The following is a 16,153-nucleotide window of genomic DNA, read 5'->3' as shown; positions in this document are numbered from 1 at the left end:
CAGCGCTGCTCTTCAGTCTGCTCTGTGCGCTCGCTCTGCTATAATGATGAATGGAGGAACACCCGCACAGAGCGTAGTGAAAAGTGATGGTGCTCAGAGTTTGGGGGGCCCCAGCACAGGAACAAGGTATAAATGACAACCTCCTGGACTTCCCGTTCCCTCACCTTTGAGCACCATAACGTAGTTTATATGGCTCAAAGGTCATGACAGGTTCCCTTTAGGGCTGGATTCACACACCTATACTGTGAAAACTTGGGCACAACTTGCTTCATACAGCACACAGACACTTATCTATGTGCTGTCCGATCTGCATGGATACTACTCATTGCATGTCCTACATCATCATTAAAGAGGACGTGCAGCAATTTTTTATCACACAGACCATCGGTCTAGCATATAGCCCCATAGGCTATAATGGGACCATGTGCAAAACAGCCCAAAAATACATCTGTGTGAATTGGCCCAAATAACGCTAATAGAACACTGCTGCTAAAAGGTCCATTTACATGAGCAGATGATCGTGTCCAAAATTTTTGTCCACCCAATCAATTACCAGTATGAAGGTGCCTCCGATTCATTAGGTGATGGCATTTTTCAATCAGTATCAAAAATCATCGTTGTATGCAGCACATCCCCCATGTAAATGGGGGATGTGATGCTAACAGCTATGACATACTATGGGGACAAACTATCACATGAACCGCCATGCTGTCTGAATTGACTTGTGCGAAGGGTAGTTAAACAAGAGCAGATCTAGTTGATCGACAGTCATAAAATGGCTCAGATTGAGCCATCTAGAAGAACCCTTAGATCGGAAAGTAAACGTATATTTGATGAAAGTAGAAGAAATAAAACATGACAACATCAGTGCAAGACTGTATTGTGAGTTCTGTACAAAGCCTCTACTGTACATAGTAACACATCACATACATCCCCTTCCTGAGAGATTCAGAAGTTTGGTCCTTTTCTGAATGGATGATCCCTAGCTCCGTATACAGAAAGACATTGAGAAAGGTCACAAACTCCAGCAGTTCCAGGGAATCCACGCTTTCCTGGAATTCCAGGTGTTCCACTATTTCCTGGATTTCCTGGAGATCCAACCAGTCCTACTCCGTTCCTTCCATTAGTTCCAGGTAATCCTGCCAGATACCAATGCAAAATACTTTATCAATACTAGTAGAAATTGTCTGCGTGTTAATCTTCAAATATTCTTTTTTTGCATAAAATTAAACTCTACTTGAGAATTGCAGATTTTTTTTATTATTTGCAAAGATATCAATTAACATAATTATTAAGCTAGCATGTATTCTGGTTTGACTCTTATAACCCCTAAAGTGGTGCTGACTAGACACTCGTAGTATCAGCCTTAAACGAGCACGCTCGTTTAAGGCTGATACTCGGGAGAGTATCTGTCTTTTCGAGTAACTGCTTACTCGTCCGAGCAACATACGGGGGGGGGGGGGGGAGGCGGCGGGGAGGAAAGTGAGAGAGATCTCTCTCTCCCACCCCACCCCCGCTGCTCCCCCCCTCTTCCCGCATGTTGCTTGGACGAGTAAGCAGTTACTCGAAAAGACCGATGCTCTCCCGAGTATCAGCCTTAAACGAGCGTGCTCGCTCATCTCTAGTATTGACTTTTCAACAAACTTATGCTTAAGTGATAGCCACTGTAATAACTAGCAAAAGTGCAGATCACTTTATTTGCCTAAAATGTTGTTTTGCGCTTAAAATCCCACTAATGTACTAGCCATTAGGGGTCTCCCCATCTAATTTGCTGGCCACTGCCTGTTGTCATGTAATGCCAGTGTCTAGTAACAGTGACATCAAGAAAGATTACAGGAAGTGGGTAATGTTTCATGCTGCACATAGAAGTCTATGCGCAGGATGGGGTAAGAGGAAGTCACTACAGAGTGAGTCTCACACAGACATGGCTACAGCTAAGTGATTTACAACTACTGAAATCATATCTAGACTTCCCAGTACTGTTATATAATGTCCTCTATTTAATCCTGTTACTTATGATGGTGTGCTACAGAGAAGATATCCTGCTCTCCTATGTAAAACATCATAGCAGCTAGTCTCCACCCACCAGCTCAGGGTAGACTGAGAATTAGAAAGGGGAAAAACTAGTGAAAAATGTAATATACAAGTCATATAATGGCCAGAAATAGTGTTATTCTTCCTATACACACATATGACAGCTGAATCTGAAAAGTCACCTGAAATTTCAGGTGTGATTTAAAGACTCGGATCTTTTGAGGCACAGCGATTTGCTTTCATTTTTTTGCTTTTGAAATTGAAATTTGCTTTTCATTTTGGCATTCCACAAACCTTAACCTTTTTATTTTGTGGGACACGTTGTAACTTTCAATGCTGAACTTAAAGGAAACCTGTCATGTTCTTTACGCTATCCTCATGGAGGGTTGGCATCATACCGGGAAGACAAGTACCGGACAATGTCCAGAAAATTCTAAATGCAATCCGAATTGCCAATTCCTCAAACAGCCCTCTGTCAGTTATTGCACAAGACATCTAAAATACCCTTGAGAGTCTCTCGTGACCTTATTTCCAAATACTCCTTCACAAGATGGGTTCCATAGGCCCCTTCCTGAATGCCTTATCTGTAGACCTGTATGAGAGAACGCACACATGGGACTCTGAAAAGTCATATTTTCCTGGCCACGCGATCTCCAACCGCGTGACAGAGCTGGATCACGGGAGCGGGCGAGTATAAAAACTACATCACCCAGCTCCCAGTCATGTCCCCTGACAGCTCCATAACTTAGTTTATGGTGCTGTGGGGACGTGACAGGTTTCCTTTAAGATTTGCCTTAGCTGTCCTAGATAGAAGAGGTACAAAGCTCTTTTTTACTGGTACGTACAACATAAAAATAAGCTGGGTGGAGGTCTGACCGTATGCTGAGAATACTGGGCTCCAAGTTTCCAACCAGAGATCAGGATGCGCATTCGACGTCGCTCTACATAGAGATGAATAAGATAATTTAGATTCAGACCCCATCGACCTCCTAAAAAGGTTTTCTGGAATTTAACCATTGATGACCAATCCTTGATTGGTGGAGGTCCACCACTCAGGACTCCAAGCAATCAGCTGTTTGATGTGGCTATGGCTGCCCATACCAGGCACAGCATTGTACATTGTGAGGGTCCAGTTAGATCTGTCTCTTTCTTTTAATGCTTTTAAACTTTGTGATTTGAGTGTTTTTGTATTAATAATAACATAATAAAGATTTAAATTTTTGTAATTTGAGGGTTTTGGCTACTTTTTTCGGGTCTGCTTTTCTCTTACTAGTCTACTCCGCTCTTACTGCCTATTGAAAAATTACCTTTGCTCACTTAAACCCAATACATAATGCCAATAGCAATAAGCAACTCTCACGCTAAAATTGGCCTTCTTGCAGGATACCTTCTGTTGACATTGACCAGCCGACTTACTTCATTACCTAACCTGCTTACTATCTTATAGAAATGTAGTAAGGCCTCAGTTCTTAAAGTAGACACGTCTGGGCGTACACAAATTCAGGGCTCCTTCACACGAGCGTATTCGTTTTAACTTTTTCTCGTCCGCTCGACATATATCCTCGGAATGCCTTGAAATGCCTAAATAAAGGCACCTGTAAGCTTTTTGCAGCGCTGAACGCTGCTAATATGCCTCCCCCTCCCTTTTTTCTTTCAGCTCCCATAGGAGTCTATGGGAGCCGCCACCAAATATCGGACAAAAGATAGAACCAGAACTATCTTTTTACCCACCATATAATAGATGGCGCGTATTTCGTTCACGTATGTTTCATTTTTTACGGTGCAACGGTTTTATGTGGCGTAAATTTGTCCCTATGAACGAATGCATTGGAAAGCAATGGCTCAGATGGTTGCGTATATCAGCTGGCCATGAAAACGCAGCGACGTAGGCGCTTATATGCACTCATGTGAATAAAGCCTTAGTTTGTGAAAAATGCACCATTTTCACTGCCCGTGTATATGCAATTTGCATGCATACGCATCAAAAATGCATGTTTTCTTACATCTGTATTGTGTCCGTACACTGCATTTTTCACATGCGCAAAAAAAAAAAAAGAAAGAAAAAAAAGCCCAATTCATGTAACTTTTTGTTCCCACTGCCTCATGGCAACATGCATAACAATGCAGTGAATACATATACAACTGCGTATTTGCTGCGTTTTTATCCAATTCCGTAGTCTTTTATGGGGGATTTTAGTCTGTAAATAAGGACAAAAATAAAACGTGCTGCTTTTTATACAAATGATCAGTCCACAAAGAAAGCAATCATCTTAATACACCAATGCATATCATTGGTGTTGTGCGCTGTCTCTATTATGTCCGTAAAAAATACGGATGTAGTATGGACAGAAAGTATGTGTGAATGGGCCCTTAGCTTGAACTTCTATTCTGCTCATAGACCTTCATTTGGGGTTTAATACTTGTACTCACTATATCCGTATCTTTGGATTAAACTGACTAAGAGTTCAAATACCATCTAAAAATGTTATTAGGAACCCCTCATCTTCACTGATCAAACAGGCCTGCCCTTCTTGGTTAGGTAGGACTCATTGTGTCAGGATTCTATATTTGTTTCGAACACTCCCTAGCCTTGTCTCCATTTTGTCTATTCAAACCCTACAAAGACAAGTTGTATCTGTTATTTGTTATACATCATCCACAATCCCCCGCTGTGGAAGAAACTGTGACATCACAAGAAAAAAAAGGACCCAAGGTAATCCATTATTTGGGTTCCACTTCATTAACCTGCCCTTGGACGTGTCACTGGTTACCCTCTGGGTGAGAGACAGTAGAGCCACCGAGACAAGGCCCAAACTATACCCCTCTGTCTCCTAGGCTGTGGTCTGCTACTCGGTCACTGCACTTGTTCAGCCCAAATTTCACAAGCTCCTTTGTGGGTCTCTATGAAAGCTCTTCTCATCTCATCATTTGAGCGGTAATCTTGTGTATAAATGCTCCCATCTTTCACTCTTTGGCTGAGGGATGATTTTTCGGTAAACATAAAATCCATTGTTTGACTGGAGAGCTTATAGTGGGGACCACATGCTGTGTTCTCCACGGGGATTACAATGATTACATTGTATTCAGCTTGCAGCCCCTTGGCAGAATAAAGGAACTGTATGCAGAAAACAGACCACCTGCTGTTCTCTGCATACAGCTTTGGAGGCTCATTACATGCAAATGAAGGTAATAAGCTGCTAATAGGCATTAGTACCTATTAGCAGTTTATGCAAAATGATCGCTCAAACAGTCATTCTCCCTATCTTTTAAACACATTTTGAGCAATCATCTTTGTAAATGGGCCTTTAATGTTGTATCATATCTTTTTTGCAATTTCACAGGTATAATTATTCCTATGTCCCCCTGCTTGGGTTATTGTAGCAGACTGTTGTCACCTATTATCCCAAAAGTTCTAAAAAAAAACTTTGAAACGTACTTACTAACATACAGTAGAAACACAGTTTGGCCAATTCAGCCTATTATTCTGCAATCTTGATCCAAAGAAAGGCAAAAAACCCCCAATGAGGTAGAAATCAATTTTCCTCATTGTAGGGTAAACATTCCTTCCCGACTCCAGATTTGGCAATCATAACAATCCCAACCCTTCTGAAGTAATCAGTGAGTATGACATGCAATATTGTAGCACCCAAGAAAGTGAGTTCGCCATCGCCACTTCCTTAGACTTTCATAGTCTCACTGCTCTTAAAGTAAAGAACCCCCTTTTATGTTGGTGTAGAAACATTATTTTCTCTAGACCGGTGGTTCTTAACCTTGTTGGAGGTACTGAACCCCGTAAGTTTTATACGTGCATTCACCGAACCCTCTGTAATTGGAAAAATATATGATTTTTTTTCAAATTCAAAACATAGGTATATATTTTATTAGTGCGCAAAATGAAGCCTGCATGAGTTGTACGCAATGAACTCAATAAATATTGTAATGGGAAAATAAATGGTTTCCCTCTGACTTCACTGTACTGCTCCAAATTGGTTATAATGAGAATGGCATGCATGCCAAGTAGCTGACAATGACACAATGTTTGTCAAGATCAGTATGCTTCTGAGTTATTAATAGCATCTTGACAAATATATACTCCAAATGACATAGTAAATAGAAGTACATGCCCCCAAAATTATAAGAACTCATGATTGGCTCTAGGTGTTAATGGTTAAACATATGTTAATGGATTAAGGTCTATGCTAATACTAAAACAAGTGATTTCTTATAAAGGAAACTGATTCTGTGTTTATTGTTCTAGTAGCTTCACTCCGAATGGAGGGGGTCAGAAACTATTAACTCAGGACATTGCTAAGCCTGGGAAAGATCTCGCTTGCACATACCATCGTATAAAATTGAACAAGTTAACCATGTAGATGCTGTTATTTACTGCAAAGGAAGATAAACCAATATATATGTGTTTGCATAGGCTGATGTGAGAAACATATGAGAAGATTATATATGTACATACACATACAATAGAATACATATAATATTACTATAACAATATTTACTGCAAATTAGGGTGGATTCACACGAGCGTATTTATGTGTGTAGAATTGTGTGCACAAAAACACGTGCCTATTAGAACCATTGGTTCCCTATGGTGTGTTCACATGTCCGTGTTTTACAGGCATGCAAACGCACATATCTGCAAAATATATGACATGCTTGCACCATAGGTCCCTGGTGCGCGTCAATATTCCCCAGCAGGGATTCCTCTTGTCACTGAACAATATGACAGTGACAAGGGGACTCCTCGCAGGGAGTAAAGAATCCCCTGTCACTGCTTTGACAGCTGTGGCAGAGGATCGCAATGTTCTCCCATTGCTTTTAATGGGACCGGCACTTCTGCAGTCCCATTGAAAGCAATAGGCTGCTGGCAAGCCCTGCAGGGAGTTTCAGGGAAGGGCTTTAAATATAAGCCCTTCCCTGAAAATTATCCCTAGAATGTGCTAAAAATAAAAAAAATATATACTCACCTCTCCTCAGCTGCCGGGGCTCAGGCGCCTCTAGCCTATCTTTTCCCTGCCCTGCTCTGAAGCTCTTTCAGCAGGTAGGGATTTAAAATCCCCACCTGCTGAAAGGGCTGTATCTGATTGGCTGAGCGCTCAGCCAATCACAGGAAGCTCTCAGCCATTTATTGAACGACAGCTGAGTGCTGCCTGTGATTGGTCACAGCACTCAGCCAATCACAGGCAGTGCTTGGCCATTCATTGAATTCAATGTTTTGTGTGCACCTATGTACGGCACACGCATATGCTCGTGTGAATGCACCCTTAATGTGACTTTTGCTGTTGCCTTTCAGAGACAAGTTCAGAAATGTGTGGCTTCACTTTGGCAAGTGTCACTCTCATATCATTTTTGCAACAAAGTCTGTTCCCTTTCTTCATTTTAATGTCTACTATTCTTGAAAAGGATTATTCAAAAAGATACATTGTAACAAACTGTATGAGTATCTCAAGGGCTTTCAAAGCAATTAGGGGATACGCTACGATTTGGTGACACCAAAACATTGAGGGCAATTTTTTTCAGAAGAGTTGCTGTTGAACCTGGCTCTGCTGAAGTTCAGTGACTTCATCAAGGTATTCATCATTGACATCTGCGGTCGCAACACTAAATGTGAGCGGCTGTCTCACCCATGCTGGATATAACTCTCCGTGTGTCTTGACCTCTGCTGAACCCCTGAGACTGACTCACCGAACCCCTGGGGTTCCATCGAACCACTGCTCTAGACGTTGATGATGCCCCCTTGTTACAGTATAAATGGATGCAAGAGATCTCTGTACTGACCCCTGATTTAGGGTGACTACCCACTAGCGGTTTTTTTTTCGCTGCGAATTCGCTGCGTTTTTTTTTCCAGATGTCAATGGAACTTTCTAATGTTAAATTCGCAATGCACCGCAAGTTGCCGTTTTTGGTGCATTGCGAATCTAACATTAGAAAGTCCCATTGACATCTGGGGGGAAAAAACGCAGCGAATTCGCAGTGAAAAAAAACCGCTAGTGGATAGTCCCCCTGAATTAGCAGTGTATTTCATTTCATGGTTTTCATCCCCAGTGCATTTTAACGCCTGTCATTCAGTTTTTCTTTACCTGGAGCTCCCGGCAGACCCTGCTCTCCTGTACCGCGTTCTCCTTTGCAACCTTTATCTCCTTTTAGTCCTATATTTCCTATAATAAGCAAATATGCAGACAGAATTACACGTCCAATCAGCATAGATTCCCACAATTCTATTAGAGTGCTTTCACACATAGCATTTTCTGGTAAAAAGACTGACTTTTTGTTACAGTTTTTTGAACCAAAGCCAGAAGTGGTTTCAAGGTTAATGGGGAATATAAAAGGAGCCACTTATATTTCTCCGTCCTCCTGGATCCACTTCAGGTTTTGACTTAAATAACATTGTATCAAGAGCTGCAGTGGCGCAATCTAGAAAATGTAGCGTGCTGAACCACCCCGATCAGATGAAATATAAATTGGATGCACTCTGGACTCCTTCACAGGGGCGTATTTGTGCATGTTAAATTTACATGTGCAATGCGCAGAGAATAGAAGCCATTGATTTCAATGAGTTTGTTCACATTTCCAGATTTTGCGTGTGCATTTAGGTCACGCAAAAAAAAAATGCAGCATGCTCTGCTTTTCTCCGCATTTGCTTACAAGAGATCCCCATAGAAGTCAATAGGGGGTGCGCTAATATGCAAGGGGATGCACAGTACGCTGCGTAATTCCGCTGGAAAGAGAACACATCTGGAATAGAGATGAGCGAGTATACTCGCTAAGGCACATTACTCGAGCGAGTAGTGCCTTAGCCGAGTATCTCCCCGCTCGTCTCTAAAGATTCGGGGACCGGCACGGGTGACAGGTGAGTTGCGGGGGGGAGAGAGAGAGAGAGAGGGAGAGAGAGATCTCCCCTCCGTTCCTCCCCGCTCTCCCCCGCCGCTCCCCGCCCCCTGCCAGCCCCCGAATCTTTACAGACGAGCGGGGAGATACTCGGCTAAGGCACTACTCGCTCGAGTAACGTGCCTTAGCGAGTATACTCGCTCATCTCTAGTCTGGAACTAATTAGCTATTTCAAGCGGTGCGTCTTGTTTGCGGGTGCTAATGAAAATGCCTCATGGGCTGAAAAAGTACAGTAAAATACGCACAAAAAAGCATCATTCGTTGGGCAAAAACAAAGCGCTGAGACTGCGCTAAAATGCGTTAAGTAATATTTATAAGAAAAAGGTCATTTAACCCCTTAATGACATAAGTGTACATCACATGTGCTTGGAAAGCGTATGAAGTGAGCTCTAGGAAACTCAAAAAGTAGCGGTAAAACTAGAAACTATTACTTGTCTCACAAAAGCAGGGTATGTTGACAGAAAAGTAGAAAAGTTATGTGCCTCTTGAGAGGCAGGGATGAAGAACAAAAAATGGCTGCAGCACCAAGGGGTTAAATACATGTAAATGTTTAAACACATCAGACAATCTAGAACAGTTCCGTGAGTTGTATAACACAGGTAGATCATCTCGGATCAACCATTATGTCACCTTGCATGCCTTGGAGTCCCGGTAATCCCTGAATTCCCGGAAAGCCAATTCTTCCTCCTCTTCCTGGGTACCCAGGTAGTCCTCTGTCGCCAGCTTTTCCTTGGATGCCTGGCAGTCCTGGCACCCCTGGCTTTCCCTCACATATTGAACATCTTGGGCTCATATTATGAAGCAGAGAGGGTAACTGTTCTACAAAGAGAATGTGGAATTCATGGAAAAACAAAAAAGAAGATGCAGTATTAAACAGGAGCTAAATATATTGAAGCCAATACAGTCTGTATCTATGTAAACGGAAATATTCCATATAAAAGGAGGTAAGTATAATTTAACACTTTAACCCTTTGCAATCCAATTTTTGATTCAGGGTTTCCTAGGGGGCTTTCTCTTTCTGCCATTATACAATGGCGCCATCTGCTAGCTAGAGCCAGTACTGCAGTATGTGACATGCTGGAGAGGTCCCCCGACAACAGAGTGGCCAGTAATCTACAGTAAGAATACCCTGCCGGACGTCTTCCAACATCAGAGCTGTACTGCCTTCAATCAGAATGTCTTCAGACGTCAGACAGTGGATTGGAAAGGGTTAAGGACGTGGCCCTTTTTTACACCCCACTTGTAAAAAGACATAACTCTTATTATGAACGTGGTTGTTTGAGGGCTTGCCGTTTGCGAGATGAGTTGTATTTTTCAATGGTACTAATGGACTGAGAAACATTTTTTGTGGGACGTTCGGTAGCTTCTATTGCTATTCCTTTGGAGTACATATGACTTTTTGATCACCTTTTATTAAATTTTGTCTTGGAGATTGGTGACCAAAAAAGCACAAATCTGACGTTGTGTACTTTTTTCTGACGATGTTCACTATGCGGGGTAAATAATGCGTTACTTTAATGGATCAGGCTTTTACAGACGTAGCAAGACCATATGTGTGTGTTGTTGTTTTTTCATTACAATTATGGGAAAAGAAAAGGAGGGGGTTAAACTTAGAACTTTTTTTTTTTTTTTTTAAGTAACAAAACTTTTTTAAACTGATTTTATTTTGTCCCCAGAGGTGACGTGAACTTGCAATCGGTTGTTGCCTTCTACAGTATAATGTAATACCATAGTATTACATTATACCGCGATCTGACAGGCAATCTATGAAGCCACGCCACAGGCATGGCTTGATAGGCAATCTGCAATAGCGGCCATGAAGGCTTTCAGAAGGCACCCAGCTGCTGTGGCAACTGAACGCCCCCCCCCCCCCCCCACCACCACCACCGCCCACGCGATTTCTTTGGAGGGGCGAGGGGGGGGGGGCATTCAAATCCCCAAACAATTGGGGCATTTAAATCCCACTGTCAGAATTGGCGGCAGTATTTACAGGGTGCACAGCCATAAAACAACTGGTTCCCACACTGTATGGAGCAGAATTGGCACCAGATCCCCCTCCATACAAACCCCAACGCTCTGGATGTAACGGCACGTCCTCAAATGTTGAGGGATTAAAGTGTTTTCCCAGGACTTTACTATAGACGATCAATAGTTTACCAGCAGGGATCTGAGGCTTGTGATCTTTATCAATTGGCCTAGCTGTCATAATAAACAAAGCTCGAAGCAGACAGCTTTAGCATTGCAGGCACGGCTGCCACGGAACTCAACACCAAATCTGCATTCCGCTGCAGAAAGTCCTCTTCTTGTGGCCAGACCCATTCTGACCTTAAGTGATAGAACATCCGTTGACTAAAGCGATATGAGATCTGGGCCAAAAATGTTATGTCTTACCTTGCAGTAAACTACTACATAATTTTATGACCTGGTCCTCAGTCATCGATCTCCCCTGCAGTAAAGAAGGGCACATTTTCAGTTTTTAAAAACCACGAAAACTATTTGCATGTTACACAAAACCAGTGGATGGTGGAGGGATCATCATATGACAGCAGCGTTCATTAGTAATGGACAGAACCCACCTCCATTCCCAGGTTTAGACTAGCATCATGGCTTACATTTATAACACGGGCTCCAGGATTTCTATAAGCAAGAACAGAGCTGCAGACTGTGATAGATTTGCTGTCAAGAAGGGCTCATGGGCATATAGGGCAATATAACATACATTACAGCCCATCGGCTGAGCATGGCACTGCTTTAAATTCCAATGTGTTGCGTATGGGCAGCGTATCGTACTCAGGGAAAGGCTGAGTCGGATTCTGCATGCGAAATCCCGCAGTGGAATCCAACCCTGTGCCTGGCCGGCTACCCCAGCATACCTCGCCGTCGTCTTCCTGTCTGTGCTGCGAATGTCCCAGCCGGCACACATGCGCAGTTCAGATAATGCCGTGACGTCGACAAGGAATGACGCAGATCCCGAGACCTTTTCGCAATGATGATGATTGCGGAAGGGTCGTGGGGCAGATGGCTTCCGTTGACTTCAATGGAAGCCGTTCACACGAAAGCCGCTCAGAATCGCAGCATGCTACGATTTCTCCTCCGCAAGTAGAAAATCGCAATTGATTTCAGCTCATGGGCAGGAAATCGTGTTTTGCCATTGCATGCCATGGGCGGCATTGGCTGAGGAATCTGGCGGTGGACGCCCACTCCAGATTCCACAATGCAAATCCGCCCGTGTGCCGGCGGCGAAACAGAGCATGCTGTGATTTATTTCTCTTGCGTGGATACAGTGTCCACACGCTGGTGGGCATGAAAGAATATGTAGTGGAAAAACGCCTGTGGATATGAGCCCAAATACCAGAAAGTTTGACTGAAGTCCAGGCACAACCCCGAATGCAGATGTGAGCAGAGCCACAAGGGTATGTTAGCAGGAGGTGTAAACGCTCTGGAAAATAATTCAGATGAGCCATGTGGATGGGACTTAACAAATCATGACAGCGGAATGCAAAAAATTGGGCTTGGAATCCGCAGCGGAAAAATCGTACATAAACAACCCAGCAGCATGCTCTACTTTCCTGTGCACCGAGAGTCGCCATAGAAGTCAATGAGGATGTAGAATGCGCGCAAAATATATGCAAGGAGATGCACGAAACACTAATTGTGCAGGAAAAAGAACACATCGGGAACGCATTGTACTAATTAGCCGTTTCATTTGGTGCGGTTTTTTTTCACGCACACAAATGAACACGCCCTCGTGCATGCAAAAAGTGCAGTAAAAAATGCGGATGCACGCGCAAATCCACAGCATGTCAATTGTTGAGGTGAAATCTACACCAAAACCCCTGTCAAAACCCATGTTTAGGCCCATTCACATGGGCGTTTTTGCGCACACAACGTTTAGATGTGTGATATGCAGAGAATAGAGCCCATTGATGCCCATTGGTTTGTACACATTTCCCAATTTTGCGTGTACATAAAAATAGAACATGTTCTATCTTGCTGCGCATTTGCCCACCAAGTCAATGGGGATGCGCAAATGCGCTCACAATGCTCAAGCGGCACAATTCCACAGGAAAAAGAACACATCTGCAACTCATTTGCGTAATAGGCATTTCAATCTGGGCATGTTCGTCTGACGTGCGCACATAAAACACCCTGCGAGCGCAAAAAGTACAGTAAAATGCATTGATAGGTATGCAAAAAATAAAAAAATACTTGTTCATAGGGCAAATATGTTGCACTGAGGTGTGCACAAAAATGCGTGCCCCCGTGTGATGGAGCACATAGATCCAGATTTTGGAGCAGATTAAGGCTAGATGTCCATCATTGGGGGGACCATCGAAGTGCCCATCATTTTACCGGTAAAAAAACGTGTAGCATGCTACTCAATTTTTTTTTTTACAAATTTGAAAGTCTCTTTGGCTGAGGCTCGCCTCCAATGCAATGGTGAACCGAGCCTATGAAAAAATGATCATGTTTAACTAATCATTTTCCATCAATTCATCAATTCTGTCATAAGTTTTTTAACCCCTGAGGTCAATGGGTGACCATTAAAAATGCAGGTAGGTTGATCACTTTTCTCAATAAAGATATTTGGGGATACCTTTACCATTGGGGTCCGTGTTTAGCTGTACAGGCTTTACATGTATGATTAATATTGCTCATTAGTGTAACAACTAAAGGCCCATTTAGACACAAAAATTCACTCAAAATTAGCTCAAAAGCCATCTTTTGAGCGATAATCGTTGCGTGTGAGTGGGTCCAGCTTTCACTTTTCCACCAAATGATGATTTTGAGTTCGGCGTGAAATCCGTCGTTCGGCAGAAGAGCTAATAAGACGGACAACACGCTGTGTTCTGCCCAGGGAGCACTGATTACAGCTGATTACATTGTTTCAGCTGTCAGCCCTGCGGCAGAACAAAGGGAATTTATTCAGAGAACAGCGGGTGGTCTGTTCTCTAAATACAGCTCACAGTGGCTCACATGCTACTAATTGGTACTAATAGGCATTAGTACCAATTAGCAGTTTATGCAAAATGATCGCTCAAAAGCCATCTTTTGAGTGATCATCTTTGTGTGTAAATGCACCTTTAGAATAAGGCTGGCATCACACAGGCGTACTTACGCAAACAAAATTTGTATGCGCAATACATAGAAAATATAACCCATTGGTTTCAATGGATTTGCTCACATGCATGTATTTTTTCTGCTCATTTTAGTCACCCCCCCCCCCAAAAAAAAAATGAAACGCAGCATTCCTATACGAACGTTGCGATGTTTTTTGCATGTCTAAAATTCCTTCATCTGAACTTTTCCATAGGAAACCATTGGTTCTAACAGCCGCGAGTTTTTTACATGCGTGATGTTTGCGTGCCTAGGTCCCCACGTGAATGAGGCCTTAATGATGGAATATACTAACCGGTTTTCCGGGGATACCAGGTATTCCTGATCTTCCTTGTGGGCCCATATCACCTGGAAAACCACGAGGCCCTTGTAGTCCATATACACCAGCCTCACCTTTTTTGCCCTCTTCCCCTTTTTCACCACATTCACCATGTTCACCTTTCTGAAATTCACAAAAACACCAAGATCTATCTTAATATAGGCACATCTGAGAAGTGCAATAATTACTATAAATATATGTACCTGTATTTTGGTTATGATTTAGGGTTAACGTGACCCTACAGTTTCAGGAAAAAATTCTGTTCCAGGAGTATATTATCTGCTGTTCTGCTCTGAAGTCCCTCCGATCTGCCAGTTTCGATCCCTATTTTCAGCTGTCCAAGTTGGCTGCAGCAATTTTCTAACTACCCAATACACAGTGCATTGCTCTCTGGTTGGCCGGAGTTGATCACATGAACAGATCTGGCCTATCAGAAAGACTTCTAATGCACTATACCTACTAACACTATAAATACACTGTGGCGGTTGGAAGGTTGTGTTGGTCATCTTGGATGGCCAAAAACAGTGCCCAGGACTAATGGATTGGAGGGAAGACAGCGAAGAACAACCACAGGCAATATACGCTCCGCCATGTTGCCAGTAAGTGATGACATGTTCATATAATGTAATGATACATCAAGGGCATCACTAATATTAGAGGTATATACCCCGGATCTCTAGTTTAGTGCCCCGAATTCCCCAACAGGCGTCCATCCAGTTCCAGCTTTTTGAGCAAGAAATAGGGTCTCATTGACAAAAATGCGAGAATGCTGCTGCCGTTGTTCCTTATCAAGAAGAGCCACTAGACAAATATTAGGAGTATTGGGGAGTGGTATGCCAATTATTCGGGGTTGGACAGAAATAAAATCACGTCGTCTGCAAAAAGGCCAATGCGATCCTCCCCAGATCCTATGTTAATGCCTGTATATTGAGGATCTTGATGTACAGCCAGAGACAATGGCTCTATGGCCACTGCAAATAACAGGGGTGAGAGTGGACAGCCCAGACATGTCCCCCAGCCCAAAGCAAAGGAGCATCTAGAAAGTAATGCTTCATTTACACGGGACGAATGTTAGCTAAATGGGCGCACAAGCGGGTGACATCACCGCTAGTTGTTTGCACTCATGCAGAATGTTTAGACAGGCTCACTTCTCGCTAACTTCTAGCTCAGTGCCCAATCGCTCAGTTGCTTCCATCCAATTTAAGCGACGACTTGGACCCTCCTAATATTGTCAGAAGTAGATCTTCCAGGCATAAAGCCTGACTGGTCTGAATGTGTGATGTCAAGTATAACTATGTTTAGCCTACATGCTAGAAGTTTGGAGATTATCTGGTAGTCCACATTCAGTAATGAGATCGGTCGGTATGAGCTGTAATATTCAGGATTCTTATCGGGTTTTAATATTAATACTATGGTGTCTTTATTGAATGAATCTGGAAAGTGGCTTTCCGCAAATACCCTTTCATAAAAGAAGAGCAATTGTGGAACTACTATATCGCTATACTGAATGTATACTTCAATTGGGAGGCCATCTGGTCCTGACGCTCTCCCTTTAGACATAGGTGTGAGTTATGGGAAGGTAATGGTCGCCAGATAATTCCTCAACTCCTTAATAGTGTAGGTAATCTGCAATTTGTATAGGTTAACATAGAATTGCCTGAATTTAACAAGAACATCAAGGGGATCAGAAAGTAAAGTAGTATCAAGTGATTGCATCTTCAGAATGGAGGGGAGAGGTGGAGTGCTAACGTACCATATATGCCAGCAATTTACTGGATTGGT

The 16,153-nt window shown here is 42.8% G+C and overlaps 1 protein-coding gene across 1 annotated transcript in view; it reads right to left on the bottom strand.

The window, feature by feature from the left end:
* Positions 1-893: 893 nt before the first annotated feature.
* LOC136578646 (collagen alpha-1(XXI) chain-like) overlaps positions 894-16,153 on the bottom strand; it is a 116,728-nt gene continuing 101,468 nt past the window's right edge. The window contains exons 26-30 of the mRNA XM_066578838.1: positions 14,348-14,494; positions 11,326-11,380; positions 9,565-9,753; positions 8,127-8,204; positions 894-1,139 (exon numbers count right to left, since the gene is read on the bottom strand). Coding sequence (XP_066434935.1) covers positions 949-1,139; positions 8,127-8,204; positions 9,565-9,753; positions 11,326-11,380; positions 14,348-14,494 — 660 coding nt within the window. The 3' untranslated portion in view covers positions 894-948. The remainder of the gene's footprint in view (positions 1,140-8,126; positions 8,205-9,564; positions 9,754-11,325; positions 11,381-14,347; positions 14,495-16,153) is intronic.

The sequence above is a fragment of the Eleutherodactylus coqui genome, chromosome 9 (assembly GCF_035609145.1).
Source record: "Eleutherodactylus coqui strain aEleCoq1 chromosome 9, aEleCoq1.hap1, whole genome shotgun sequence".
Taxonomy (NCBI): Eukaryota; Metazoa; Chordata; class Amphibia; order Anura; family Eleutherodactylidae; genus Eleutherodactylus; species Eleutherodactylus coqui.
Note: the sequence above shows the minus strand (reverse complement) of the source record. Positions and strands in the feature narration are given on the sequence as shown.